The 15252-nt window shown below is 44.5% G+C and overlaps 1 protein-coding gene across 1 annotated transcript in view; it reads right to left on the reverse strand.

Moving 5' to 3' along the window:
- Positions 1–10721, reverse strand: part of SETBP1 (SET binding protein 1) — a 95754-nt gene extending 85033 nt beyond the window's left edge. Inside the window, exon 1 of the mRNA XM_023750799.1 lies at positions 7379–10721. Within this exon, the coding sequence (XP_023606567.1) occupies positions 7379–10721 (3343 nt within the window). The remainder of the gene's footprint in view (positions 1–7378) is intronic.
- Between the last annotated feature and the right edge of the window lie 4531 nt (positions 10722–15252).

A 15252-nucleotide genomic window follows, 5' to 3' on the forward strand; every position in this document is an offset into this window, starting at 1 on the left:
TTCCAAAGATGAGGAAGTCTCCTCTTTCAATTTACCAAACTTTTGGGAGAGAGCCCCAACCCAGTAGCTTCTTTAATGCCCCATTTTTATTTTGAGCTGCATCACTCTCAAGAGGCAAGTTCTTTGTGTGTTTACTAGTATATGTGTAAAGTGCCTCCAATTGTGTAAAATTTTCATTAAAAAATTACAAAGTTTTAAATATTAGCTGTAGTGTTTTGTGACTGAGTAAGAAATGTCTTGTTCTTCCTTTGTGTCTCCTCTGTGGTTTTCAGGGAAGGCCAAATTCCCCATTAGCTAGTGCCTTATTCTGGGCTCCACTATTTAACCCACTGGCGGTTCTTTGGGGAGAATTCAGAAGCTGAGTCATCCTATTGAGCTTGTCAAAGACTTCAAAAATCTAGTAGGAAAAGAAAAGGTGCTCAGAAAAATCACCATACCTGGGACTCAGCACATTCTCTGTGCAAAACTGGTTCAGTGACTTTGGACACAGATGCTCACCCTCTGGGTTTTGATTCCCTTGCCTGTGACATGGGAGAGCAACACCTACCTGTAGAACTCAGTGGATTCTGAAGATCAAATAAAAATCAGGATATGTGCTTTGAAAACACAGTGCTCTGTTCAGATGTAAGGGATGCCTGGGATGTAGCCCTCGGGAAAGCTTTTTATCTCTGTCCTCAGATCCTCCATCACCCAGGGAGCCCACCTTCCTACAGTTCTCCCAGCCCCTTCCCTGGAGGGCACAAAACCATAGCACAGGCAGCTCTTAGGGCTTCCCTGCTCACTTTACTCTGTCCAGCACCCCCCTCTTAATGCCTCCTTTTTATTCAACTTGTTCTGAATCCTTATGTAATTAGACAAACACCAATGCTACCAACTTATTTTTACAACATGCAATTTATTACTCGGAAATTTATATTATGGGTCCTTTTTCATGTAGAATGAGTTTTTATTTCTAATCATTCGTGTGTAGACTCTCATTATTCTCTCTAATTGCTTTTTACATATGTATATATCCATTTCTTGTCTCCTGATAGCTTAACAAAGTCTTGGAGGACAGGAACATTTTCTGATACTTCATCATTTCAGCCAGCACCTAACACCAGGCTCAACACCCTCCACCCCCAGCACTCTTTAGAATCAATGTGTCCTCCCTTCCTCTGGAGTGTAGTCCACATTCCCTGCATGCCAGCTACACCTCTTAAAAATTCATCTCCACTCAACTGCTACCTTCCATCTATCCAGGTGCCTTCCTGTACCCCCACATATGCCCAGCTTCACTGCTCTTCTGCCACACTCATTCACTATGCATTCACTATCCAAGGTTCAGCTCCAGGATTTTCCCTTTTGAACATTATCTTTTCTGATCCTGGATCCCTCTGGCTTCCATTGCTGGCCACTGAGTTCACATGGATTAAACTTGGTCTGTATGTTAACTTAGACTTTTTCCAGTATTTTATAAGGAACTTGAGGTCAGGAGTCCTTCCTTGCTTTTTCTTTTCTTCTAGTCTCTAGTTGGCCCTGCCATTGTGTTATATGTTAAGTAACTAAAGAGCTCTCAATCATTCTTGAAAATGGTAAGTTCTTTAAGAACCACCATATTCATTTTATTCCACAGAACAGGAAAGACCTCAGGAAGACCAACCACTGGGTTTTAGTCTATAATACCTTGAGCCTAGTAAACATTCAATAAATGACCCATTGACTAGAACTTGTGATAACCTGGACTGTTCCTCTAAACACTCACATGAGCACAGCTAACACCCATGGTTTTCAGAAGTTTTCAAAAAGCCATTGTCAGGATCAAAATCTAAGTGCCTATAGGTCTCTGAGACACAAAATGGGGAGGTGGCCTGGAATCTCTAATCTCTTTTCAAATACTGTAACCTTTACTTTTTTCAATACAAGGCCTTCAAGAGGAGACAGAATTCTGGCACTGTTCTTGCACTCCCAGAATTGGGGGTTTTTAGACTTTGGACCAGCTCCTAACAAGGGCTGACTACAGAAGAAGTCTCCTTAGAAGAAGTCTCCTTAGAAGCTGGAGCACGAAGTTTCGCTTTCTGCACCTGCAGCCCCCATTTTCTCAACATCCACTTATCCATTGACTCTTTGCCATCTGGATTGGGCACACACCCTGTCACATCTTAATCTTATGAGGCGCTAAACACATAGTCTTTAATTTTTCTGTTGTCTTCAGAACCACCAATATGTTCATACATATTCTCATCTATTCTGAGCATCCATGCCTGCAGCTTCTAGCCCTACTGGCCACCCCATTCTTCTTAAATTTGTTCTTCCTTGACTCCTTGCCTCTCCTCCAGCATTTCTGTCATTCCTTCTCTGCTTCTTTCCTGATCCTCCCTTATTATGACTCTCTCTTTAAGACAGGCCACAGGGTCCTTCCTGGTGCCCTCGTGACTTCATTCCCTTTAACTCTCCCCTTCGATAAGTTTCTAGCTCTAAGCTCTGTACAGCACTGCCAACTGCTGCCTTAACAACTCATCTCCTCACACACCGAGCAGATTCTCTCTTTGATTCCTGTAATTCTGTTCACGTGCCCCCCACCCCTTCAGTTACCTGGGGCAAACATACTGGAGCAATCTCTGACTTTAATTAGAGAGGAAAACAGATGAACCAATGGTTCCTTACTATTATTTTTTGCTTGAGCACCTGAGTAGATAATGATGCCTTTATGATGTTTATAATCTAGGGGGTGGAGTGGGGGAGGAATGGCAGGGTAGTGGGTACAATCCAAACAAGAAATGGATAATTATAATATCGTATGAAGAATGCAAAGATGGAGTAAGTTTGCCCAACCCAGACTAGGGGATAGGAGTGGTCAGGGAAAAAAAATATATATATATAATTTGGTCATTTTACAGCTTTTGCCAGCTTAAGAAATGGTTTCCCATTGCTTACTTAAGCACAAGCCCCAGAGTGCAGGAGGAAAACCCTCCAAATCACAATCACAATATTCTTTCACAAGCTTATCTGTCATGATCCCCAACTTTGGATCCTAACCTCAATAGGACTAGAATAAACACCATTTCCCAAATGTTTCTTGGGTATTTCCACTTAGATACATTTGTCTACATGGCTTCCTTTCTATGTTGTGTTTGGCCCGACCCCTCCCCACCATCTCGGCTCTCCCAAAGCTTCTTCCATCCTTCAAGACCCATCTCGAATGGTAACTACTCTAAATAAGCATTTCTTGGTCCCACCCGTTCACCCCCATGGAAACATGGAGGTGGCTCACCCTCATAGGGACAGCCTGGCACTCTCTCTATGACTTTCTGGTGGGTCTTTCAGTCTGCCGTATACCATACTTTCAGTTGCACCTCATTATCTCCCCTTTATTATAGAGGAGACATTTCTGGATTATAACATTTTGAGGGCAAAAACATTGAGTTACTCATCCTTTATTTTCTACGCCAAGCTATGCATACACTAGATACTACTTTTACAGTTTTCTCTTGTCTTTATCACTTCCCCCTGAATTCAGCCCATTTGCATTAAGTGCTACATGGGCCCAAGCTTAGGCTACAAACCTAGCAAGTATTCATCCCCATCACTTTTTTGTTTATAGAGTGAAGAGATGGTTTTCTGAAGAGTCCTTCCAAAGGCACCATCCTTATCTCTTCCCAGAGACAGGCCAGCCCTTGGAAGGCATGCTTTCCTGATTTCTCTAGCCAAGAAAGGCTCCATGTTGTATCAGAGCCAAGTCTGTCAAAACTGACTTCTCTGCATCCACACCTGAATCTGCCTAATTCTCCAAAGCCACAGAGGTATAAATAAAACTTCCACCAGGACAGGGGGAGGTTTGCCAACTGTGGGAAGATAAATGGCCTGGGGACTTCATGCTCCAAAGGCAGAAAGGCTGGATTTCTTATTTCAATGTAGCAAAAGGGATGCTGTGAGCCTAAGGTTTTTTTTCCCCCCATTGCCAGAAAGTTATGGGTCACAACATTTAATTTGATTAATTCCTGGTTTCCAAAAGGAAACCTTAGGAGGAACCTTGGGAGGCTCAATAAAATAAGTATGTGCAATTGTTAAGACAGGAAAGGGGAAAAAATGACTTCCATCAGAGCCCACAAAGATTGTTTCCAGTCCCAAACATGGATCCCCAGAGATAGCCTGGAAACCAAATTATTGTCAAAGAGATGCTTACCTTTTACAATAGCTCACAGCAAAAGAAAACATATAGCTTAACATCTCTCCCATGACTCACCCTTTTTTTTTCTTACATTTTATCTCTTTCTGCCTTTCCCTTTCCCTCTCCCAGATTCTACGCTCCCTGTCTTCTAAGTCTGAGCTCTTCCACCAAGTAGAGGTATATCCCTGAATGAATCACTTAGCCTTCTTAAGCTTCAGTATGCTTAACAGCAAAATAAGGTATTTATACTACATTATTAAGATTCTTTTACTTCTGAGTCTAAATGTAAATGCAGGCTTGTTCTAACTGCTCCCATACCGTTGGTCATTTTCGTGCTCTAATATTTGTTTCTAAGATGAAGACTACTTTCAACCCACACACGGAGCAAGCTAATTTGTTGGTGAGAGTCAGTTATGAGAAGTTCTACCTTTGGATAGCTGAGATCAAATAGCTAAGTGAAGTGGCTGGAGCCAAAAATAAATGGGTTTAGTCACACAGATTAATACATGGACCAGAGGGATGTGTTTAGATACTTCATTGAACAGCTAATTAATTGGCCAACATGGTCAATAACTTGGGCACTCTTCCTACCTGCCCAATTGGGCTGTGTATGTTTGTTCATATTCAAATTCCTTTGTAAAAATTCACAGAGATGTTTAGACTCCTACACTATCAGGTCTGGTCAGAACCTTTATTGTCACAGTTTCACTCGGGAAAAGTGAAAGTCAAAAAGATGAGGTCTTTCAGCTGGTTAGTGCAGGAGAGAAGACTGGGCAGGTACTTATAATCCTGCTAAGGCACATGGCAGCCATTGGCTAATTAATCTTTCATTTCCTCCCACAGGATGACCCAGAATTCCACTTGGATTAACAAACAGTCTATACTTCATTAGCTTTCCATTTTTTACCCTTTCTTTTTGCCTGGTCTTAACTTTCTCCTCCCATGAGACCTTTTATTCCTTCTATTTCATTTTTAGAAAAGTCTCCTCACACATGTTTCCTCTGTAGAGTTTTCATGGCATTTTATCTATGTGGTTAATTCCCTCATCTGAATGACTGCTTGGAAGAGGTTTTGTATTATTTTTGGCTTGGGCATCTACTTCCTACCGGTGAGTGACACTGAAGCTGCCTCCCAAAATGCCCCACAGTGCTGATAAGACAAACTGGCAAAGGGCAAGACAGAAGCCACAAGAAGAAGTACCTTTATGGCAGGACTCTGATATACAGGAGATGAGCTAAAGATTAGTTCTCAGCATCCGTTCATCATGAGTAGAATACTTGACATTAGGGGATGCAGAATGGCCACCTGGCTAATAATGACATTGACCTAAGACATAACACATCTAACTCAACTCTTCTCACTGTTTGTGGGAGCCGGGACAGCAGTGGTCAAGATGTTTGAAGTTCCTGGCATGAACTGAGGTCAAAGTATGCAAAGATTGTTTCCATGTGGTCTGAACAGAAAGAACATCACTCACACTAGCGACCTCTTCGACCACCTTATGATAACCTGGCTTTGAGAGCACATTCTGACTACGCATTGTCAACCTTGGACAGGTTTGCTCTCTGGGAATCTGCTGCATATCAGCATGCCTAAGACAGTGATGCCTGGTGGAGAGAGGTGCGAATAAGGGCTGATAAAGCTTCTTTCAACTCTGAGAATCTGTGGGTTGCACCTTCCCACTATTGATCCATTATTTGGCCTCAGGCAAGCATTTTTATAAATGGAGATTCAGCAGATGGTATGCTTTTAGAAATTAGGTATAATTTCTCATGTGAAAGTTTGATCTAGCAACTCCTGCCCTACTGGGCTTAACTTGGGCTTTGCACAAAGAACACCAAGCACTGTCAACAGAGCCTGATGATGAGAAACGGGAACCCCAGATGAGCATATCCACTTTGGGCAGACACAAAGTTTGGGCCATTTATCACCTGAGCAAATTCAGGGGACCTGACTGCTAATTGGTCTCTTCATTAACCAAGGAGAACATCTACCACGGCAACTCACAAGCTAGGGACAATTTGGGGCAACCTTTAAGTAGCTTCTAACTCATTTATTTCTTCCTGAAATCTGTTGGCCTAGAAAATGTCTAATTCTTTATGAATAGTCTGCTCTCACCTCCACCAATTATGGACTCCCCGGAAGGAAAAGGACAAGCAAGGGGTACACATAAACAGAGGTGAAACACTACACCCAAATCTTAAACAGGGATAATTAGTCTTTTAAAACCAACCTTTGGCCAGGGGTTATGTGCTATTTTGGGGTGAGGGGAACATGAGAAATCCTTTTAGCTTCTGCAACTCCTAGAGGAGTGCCTATGCTTTTCCTAGTAAATTACTACTCTGTTTTACAGCAGTCTTATCTATGTGATGTGTGAACAGGGATAAAGAGATACTTATGCAGAAGTGTGACTCTTCCATGGCAAGGAAAGTCTGTATGGGTGGGCAGTTTAGCAAGGAAATTCTGCCAGCAACTGCCACGGAATGAGCTTTTTGTAGTACCAACCAACACTTTAGAGATTAGTGGGCAAGTCCCACCCCAATGAACTTGCCAAGAGATGCAGCAGTAAGGTCCCCTTGGGGGCACAAGGCTTGCAGCACCTCTCAGCCAAGTTCTCTCCCTTTTGTGCAGCAAAATGACAGTCAGGGTTCTATTTTGGGCAGCTTATCAAATACCTATAAACAAAGAGAGGACAGTATAGCCTGGGCCCATGGATCCCCTATCAGGAAGACTTCAGGATTTACTGGTCATCAGCTTCCAATGGCTCAGTAGACTTCTCAACCTAGGATGTGTGACCTCTGGAGAAAGCACATCAGAGAAACGAGTTGTTCATGCACATCCAACTTTGACAATCTTGGGATCCTGTTGGCATTCCTACTAAGTGTTAGAGTCTTTATCCAACTAGCAAACTGTACCATCTGATCAGATGAGAATGTCAGAAGAGCACCTTTAATAAAAAGCATGAAGATGATTGTAGTCTAGGAAGCTACTGGGGCTGCCTTCAGGCCCACGGTTCTCAGGCAATGGCTCCGAGAGAGAAAAGACAGTAACTACCAAGTAAACAATGTATAAAATGTACAGCAGACTCCAATGGATAAGATGTTCATGTGGTTCTTACCTCTTTGCAAACTAGTGAATGCAACGTGCCAAAGATGGCGGACCTCTAAAGAGCAAATCCCACCATTAACTAACAGGATAGTCCCAGTTTGAAGGAAAACTTGGACTTACCTGGAGATATGGAGGAGTCGTAAGAACTTCTGTCCTTGCGGTTCATCTTGAAGGCTTGGATGTCCTTTTCCCTGTACGTCCCAAAGCCTTCGTAGCTCCTCCTTTTACTCCCACTCATGTCACTGTCCCACTTGTCATTCGAAGGGTTCATTTCACTGAACACGTCCAGGCTCTCTGGTCTTGTGCTGCCACTGTCCCCGACACTGCCTGAGTACCTTTTTGTGCATGAGTCCACAGGCTCACTGCTCAAGTCACCTTTGTCCTTGGCCTGCGTCCAATGCTGGGCATCAGAAAGTGACAGCGTCGACAGGGTGTCCACCTCAAAGTTGTTCTTCGAAGCTTTGTGGCTGACTTCACTGTGCTGGTGCTTCTGCTTCTCCTTATGCTTGTTCTTCTCACTCAACAATGGGAGCTCTTTGTCTGCGCTACTCAGCCGCTCGCTCAGGATGTGGCTGGAGAAGCCCGTGGCTTTGCCTGCAAAGAGACCACTCAGGTTGTCGTGGGTCCCCAGGATCCGGTCTTCCTTGTGCTTATGCTTGTGTTTGTGTTTCCTCTTGTGGAGCCGACCACTGGACAGACTGGCACCGCCGACCTTGGGAGGATTCAGGGATGGTTGCATGTCACCAAGGCCCATGCCAACAGGTCCCTGCAGGTGTACTCCATGCTTTGCTTTATGCTTCACCGTACCGGACATCTTCATGTGGGAGCTTGTGTGGAACTGAGGTGGTGGCACTGTTGGCCTCATGAATGGGGAAGCTGCTCCGAGCGTGTGCGATAGGTATAAAGGAGCTGGGTACTGACTGTAATAACCAAGGTTCATCATAGGCATTGATGTGTAAGGCATTCCATAGGGTGCATAGTAACTTCCACTGGGAATAGGGTAGCTGAACCCTTGTAAAAAAGGCACCTTTGTCATGGTGTCATTGGTTTTTGCAGGCCTACCACGCTTCTTCTTTGACTTCAAGTCTGAAGTCCTACGAAGATAGAGCAACGGGTCATACTGGATATATGGCACCGGGTAATAGTGATCAAAATTTATCCGAAAAATGCTGGGATACGGATTCTCATGGTAAAAGGTGTAACTCCGGTGGGAGATCCTGAACACCTGGAACTTGGTGATGAGCTCTTCCAGGTCTGCCAGAAACTGGAGATCATCACGGTTTTGCAGGCTTTTCCGTTTCCTCTTGTGCTTTGGCTTCTTGAGGCTTTCATGGGCCAGGAAGTTGTCCACAATGAGATGCTTCTGCCGGTGGCCATGCCGGTTCTTTGTGCTGGTGTCAGACGGAATGGCCTCCGGGTTGTCCAGGGAGCAGAAATCAAAAGAGTACCTCCGTCGGGATTCTGAACTCTTCTCCGCTTGGTCAGACGTGCTATTGTTGTCTGTCCCAATGCCACTGTCGCTTGGGATCGTCTCCTCACTGTGCGACTCGCTCACAGGGGACAGTGTGATTTCCTTGAGTGACCCGATCTCGCAAAGATGTGAAGGTGAGTTGGCCATCAGCCTGGGTGGAGACAGCTTCCAGGTTCCACTATGTATTCCCTTTTGGGTTTTGGTTGGAAGAGCACTGATGGGCTGGAGATTTGGCATAGTTTTCAACTCTGAAAAATTGGTTTCAGTGCTGGCGGGGCTCAGGTTGCCATTTAACCCACCTAATTGTGTTGAAAGTGGGTGCATAGTTGCTGGTGAAGACGCCACAAGTGACTGAAAGTTGGAAGGCACGGCTGGAACATCCGGCTGGCTAGAAACAGGCCTTGGGTGCTTGATGGCTGTTTTGGGTTCTTCGGATGGGGGTGGCAGCTCTGCTCTTGGCTTCCTGCCCCTCTTCTTGCCAATGTAGATGGTTCCCCTTTTGCTGACATTAATCTGCTTGCCCAGTTTGCTCTCAATTGCTGCTGCCCCAGGGCTGGTCTCCGGGGGAGCTTTAGCCTTCAGAGCAATGTTGCTGGAGCAAGACAAGATCTGGTTCAAGATATTTTTCCTCTTGAGTGTTTTCATCTTATTGATCGTTTTGATGGTCTTCTTATCCAACACCCCAAGCTTTCCAACTTTTTTATGAAATTTCATCTCGCTCATGGGTTTGTCCTCTCCTGGCACTAGTTGAGCCAACTTAGCTAAACTGCGTCGTCTCTTTCTTTTCTTGGTGCCAGAAAACTCCCGGCTGATGGGACTGACCGGACTGGTGGAAGTCCCCTCATGAATTGTCTCAACCGTGAGTAAAGGCTGCTTCTTTGGTCGTCCCCGCTTCTTTTTGACTGGCGTGATCACAGTAAGACTGTCTGTGTTGGTGTAGAGAGGGCTGGATGGGGTGATGGGATAAGCAGATGGTGGTTCCACCATCAGTTTATCGGAGGTGGCCATGACTGCCTCCCGAAGCATACTGGTGGGTTTGGGTTTGCTGCACGTCCACCTCCGTTTGGCAGCAAATTTTGGATGTTGGATTTCTGGCAGTTTTCTTGATGGAGAGTGATCTTTGCATGTTGGAGGCGTCATGACCACGGTTGGCTTCCTTTGCTTAGACACAACTCCTGGGGCAACTTTCTCGACGTTTCCACCCGTTTCAAGGCCAATGGAGGGGGACTCGTTCTCTATAATTTTACCCAATTTAGAGACACGGGGATCTTTCTTATTTCCCTCAGAGTTGGATAGTATCCTGTTAACTACTTCACTGCTCATAGTGATTCCAGAAGCCAGAGCTTTCTCTGGCATGATCTTCTCCACCACTGCCTTGATGGACTGTCTCTTTTTCCTTTTATGGCTGGTTGGGTCTAGACAGGGTGCCTTAATAGGGATGGTAATCCGGACATGACTCGAGTCATTCTCAGGATTACTGATGGAACTCCCATTCTGCCTGGCTGGTGATGCCTCCTGGGCATGATCTGCAGAGTAGCCTTCCCTTTTCCCTTCTGTATTGTCAAATGCTTTCTGGGCATTCTTGACCCAGTCCAGGTCTGGGTTTGGTATGGTTTGACTTATCACATCTTTTTTACTGGACTTTTTCTTGCTGCTTATAGTAGGTGGCTCTGGGGGATCCTTTGCTCCTCCCCCATCTTGATCCACCAAGGGCTGAAGCCCATTGCACTCGGCAGAGCTGCTGGGTGGGGCTGGCGAGCTGTGGTTGCTTGGGGATGGAACCACACCTCCCAAGAGCAGATCTTTGCTGCTGTTGGACAACTGACTCCATGTGTTCCCTGCACTGCCTTTCTTACCCTGGGCCTTTGCAAAGGAAGCCACGGGCTCAAGAGCTGGGATCTTGCTGGTGCTTGCAGTTTCTCGGCCAGATTCTGGACTGATGAAGCAATTCTGAGTGGCAGGTCCACTGTCAGAGTTGGTGGACCAGTCCATGTGATTCTGGCTGATGCTTTTTTGCTGGTGCTTTGGTTTTAAGGTGTCACTGGTGAAGTCTTGTGGGAGGCTTGGGTCATAATGGAGAGCTGAGTGTTTCTGTGGCCGCTCGTAAGCCTAAAGGTGGGCAGAGTGGAAGGAGAGAGAGAGAAACAAAGATGAGTATGTTGGAGCTGTTTAAAATTTAATGTCAAAAGGCTTAATGATATGAAAGTTGGAAACCGCCACCTTTAATTCCAGAATGCTTTATGGAGGTTTTTTTCAGTTGAAGTAGTAAAAACATGACGCACTATTTTGAACATGAATAAGGATGCTTTAATCATGTCTGCCCCTCCCCGCCCCACCTCCTAAAATACAGCAGGAATTGTAACCTATCTTGGTCAAATGCAAGCTGAGAACATAAACTGTTTAGAGCAGCAGTCGCCAACCTTTTGGATCTCGCGGACCACCAGTTGGCGACCGCTGGTTTAGAGAGGGGAGAGGACCTAAAGGTCATTAGTTCAATGCCTGTATTTTACAAATGAAGAAGCTGATATTTCAACAACAGAGAGTCCTGGCCAAGATGTCAGCATCCAGGACAGAACCTGTGTTTCCTCACACCCTACGTTTTTTTGCCCAACTCGAGCTGCCTGTTACATCTACCCCGGCTTCTCCTCAAACGCACAGCTCCCTTGCTGTCTCCAATTGCAGTCCCTTTCTGTGTGTACTTTATACTGGACTTCGACAGCTCCGCAGTAGGAACCGCTATGAGGAGGCAGAGCAGCACACGCTGAGGAGTTCAGGGGGAAGTTTGACGGCTATGGGGGAAGTGGGCCAGTCAAAGGCATGGAGAGAAAATGAAAGAGCCGTCCAACCTGGGCTGGCTCCAGCAGTGGTGCTGTGTTGGGGCGTCAGGCCGCTAAGGCATCCTTACGCCACATTAGGCAGTGACTGCTCTCCTGAGGAAACTCCTGGATTCTCTCAAAAGGAACCTTGAGTCTCCTGGACAAAGGTGCCAGGAAAAAATCATTATCATTCACGATCACACCTCTGAACCTGTCAGCTGTGGTTTCCCCTGCACCGATTCTAAATGAATGTCTTCAGACTCTGGAACCTTCCTCAGGGGAGGCAAACCCTGTGCTGGGGCCAAGCATAACCAGCCTCTATAACATCATAAAGGGAACGGATAGTGAACACATCGTTCTGAGGTATTAAGCCTATTTTTAATATAGAGATGCTTGCATGGTTCCAGGTAGATTTCAAGCCACGCTACCAATACAAAGAAGCATTCCTCAAAGCTTATTATTAGTCCCATTTTACACACAAAGTAGTAAACTTACAGCATATTACCCGAACATTTGTTTAGGAAGGGAAAATGCTAGTAAATTAAAGGAAACTTTGGACAATATCCTCACGGAGAAGTATATGATGATTGGCTTAGTGAAGTTTTAACCTATAATATCTATCTATCTATCTATCTATCTATCTATCTATCTATCTATCATCTATCATCTACCTATATCTGCTTGCCATGGATGCTTTAGGATTTATGCTCTATTTGAAAACACTTCTTACAGTCCTTGTTAAGAGTCAAAGCACAAGACATCAGGAAGCAACACAGGTAAAATGCAATGGAGTAAAATAACCAGAGTTTCCTTCATCCTAGTTCCTGGAAGACCTAGACTTATTTCCTGCCTCCTGGAATTTATGAAATCCTCTTTGTATTTCCAATATTGGATTATATTTCTTAAGTAACATGAGAGTCTCCCCAAGCTAAGCCTGTAAGTACCCAGAAGAAAATTAAGAAAAAAATTACTGAACTATTTCTTCATCACGTGGTTCATAGTAGATATATCAATACATCATCAACATCTAGAGAACTGAGCCTGTCCTGAGTTCCTTCACTGGGTATCACTGCTGTGAACAGAGGCTGCTAAGCCAGTTTTTGGAAATAAGTATAGAAGTCCATGGTGATTGTGGGGTTAGAGCAGTGATGGCGAACCTGTGACACGCATGTCAAAGGTGAAACGTGAACTCATTTTTTTGGTTGATTTTTCTTTGTTAAATGGCATTTAAATATATAAAATAAATATCAAAAATATAAGTCTTTGTTTTACTATGGTTGCAAATATCAAAAATTTCTATATGTGACACGGCACCAGAGTTAAGTTAGGTTTTTTCAAAATGCTGACATGCCGAGCTCAAAAGATTCGCTATCACTGGGTTACAGAGCAATGGGGTGGAGGTGGAAGAGGCATAGAGGGGATAAGTGGGAAAAATAAAATAAACATTTAAAAAAAGGAAATCTTATTTATGGCATAAAATATTAAATGGCACGTTCTTATGTATTATGAATCAGGGCTTTGCTAACTCCTCACTTATGCTTTGCATTTTAGTTGCACTATATGTATATTCAAAGTTGGCAGGTCTACAGGAGGACTTAACGATAAGTTTCTCACCCATAAGGGTAACAATACAGTTGATTCCTTATCCTACCACACTTTTGAGTTAGTGGTGGCACTTATTAAAAAATCATATTGGTATGAAAGGTGTAAGTTACTGTTTTTGACTTGGGTAAAACAGGACTTAGAGTCACTCCCCTTCCCTTCCCTCTACCTCAGTGGCTCTCAACCTTCCTAATGCTGTGACCCTTTAATACAGTTCCTCATGTTGTGGTGACCCCCAATTTCATTGTTACAAATTGAACATAATTAAAGCATAGTGATTAGTCACAAAAACAATATGTAATTATATGTGTGTTTTCTGATGGTCTTAGGCGACCCCTGTGAAAGGGTCGTTCGACCCCCAAAGGGGTCGCGACCCACAGGTTGAGAACCGTTGCTCTACCTCCTGCCACCAACCCCTCTCTGATCTCGGAGATCAGGACACTGAAGTCACAGAGGGGCTTCCTGGTGATGCTGGAATCTGGTCACCAATTCCTACCACTTTTTCTCTACTGCCTCACCTTCTTCTTGGTTTCTAGTGGAGTCTTTAATTAACTCTTTCTTTATGTTTTAATCGCAGTCGAATCCCACGAGGCCCCCTACCTTATAGAAATACTCCTATTATAAGTTTTTATAATAAAACCATGGGTCTCATCTTTGTTATACTTATCACAGTTTTCACTTTACAGTCGTTTGTGGACTAATTGAATGAATGCCCGTCTCCCTTTCTATCCTATGTATACACCATCTCAGAGGTCCCAAGCACAGTGGCTGGCAAGTAGCAGGCACTCAATAAACATTCATTGAATAAATAATGGAGCATACATTTTACTATGGGTATTTCATTTTCAAACAGTGAGATTAATGACCTGTGCATTACGACATACTGTCTGCAAACATAATCACCCCCTCCAGCCTAATTTCTTATGCCATTCCTTCTGCATGAACCATTGTCTCTCCTAAAAATTGTGACATCTGTCATAGTCCCTATATGTGCCATTTATTTGTGTACTTCTCCCTTTCCCTGTCCTAGACTGTAAGTACCTTGAGGTCAGAGACTCTCATTCATCTTTTTATCCCCAGTGCCTTCTACAAAGCAAACCACCCAGAAAGTTCCCAATACATGTTTGTTGAATGAATGAACAACATATTATTTGAGCTGCCTACCATCATCACAAAATATATAGCTGCACACAAAAGACAATAAATCACCCATCAATTGTTTGGTCATGGCTCGCCATGAAACTGGGCTGCTCAAATGTATTAGGTGTTGAACAACAACAAAAAAATCTTTCTCAAATACTAAGCACTAAAGGAACTTGCAAGGTAGCTTCCCTTCAGTGCAATTTTTACTGTGAGTCCTCCCCCAGCTCCTGTTAATTGTTTCGCTTTCCAATTAATTCTGCCTTTGGGGAAGGCCATGTGGCTGTCGGGAGGGGGGACTTCGCTCTGGCAGTTGAAAGGTGGGGCCTGCTCACTTACACCCAGGGCGGGCCAGCTGCAAGTAATGCAGTTAAGTGTGCCTGGTTCCTGGGCTTCCATCTGGAAGCTGCCTGATCCCATTGTTCCTGCAGATCAGCTGCAATCTGCCTGCTGGGAGAGTCAGGCAATCAAAGGGCAGGATGGACAAATGGGAAGCCCAACAAAGGATCAGGAGTAATGGGGGAAATGGTGCTTAAACCCTGCACTTGGATGGGCTGCAGTGACAAGGTAAAGAGGACCGAGGGGGGTGCTGTCCGAGGGGTCTGGCAGAACAAGGCTTTATTCTCGCGGTGGCTGACGGCTATATCTGTTGCATTTCAAGAAATCCCATTTCTTCATCTGTCAGCCATGACATATGATACACACCATGGTGAGGCTGTCAGTTTCAATATGTCCTTCACTGAGAATTAAGCACTTACTCCATTGAGACTGAGACGGACATGGCAAACCTGGCCCCGAGCACAATGCTGAGGCAAGTGGGAGAAGTACCAGCTCTGCCTCCCACCCTTCTCTAGAGGTTTGGGGATTTGATTCCCTATTGGGGGGAGGGTCTTATATCCTTGACTGGGGACTTAGTAATCCATGCAGCAAGGTTTCCATTTCCCCCTCAGAAGATGAATTTTTCT

Source organism: Myotis lucifugus, unplaced genomic scaffold, assembly GCF_000147115.1.
Source record: "Myotis lucifugus unplaced genomic scaffold, Myoluc2.0 scaffold_16, whole genome shotgun sequence".
Taxonomy (NCBI): Eukaryota; Metazoa; Chordata; class Mammalia; order Chiroptera; family Vespertilionidae; genus Myotis; species Myotis lucifugus.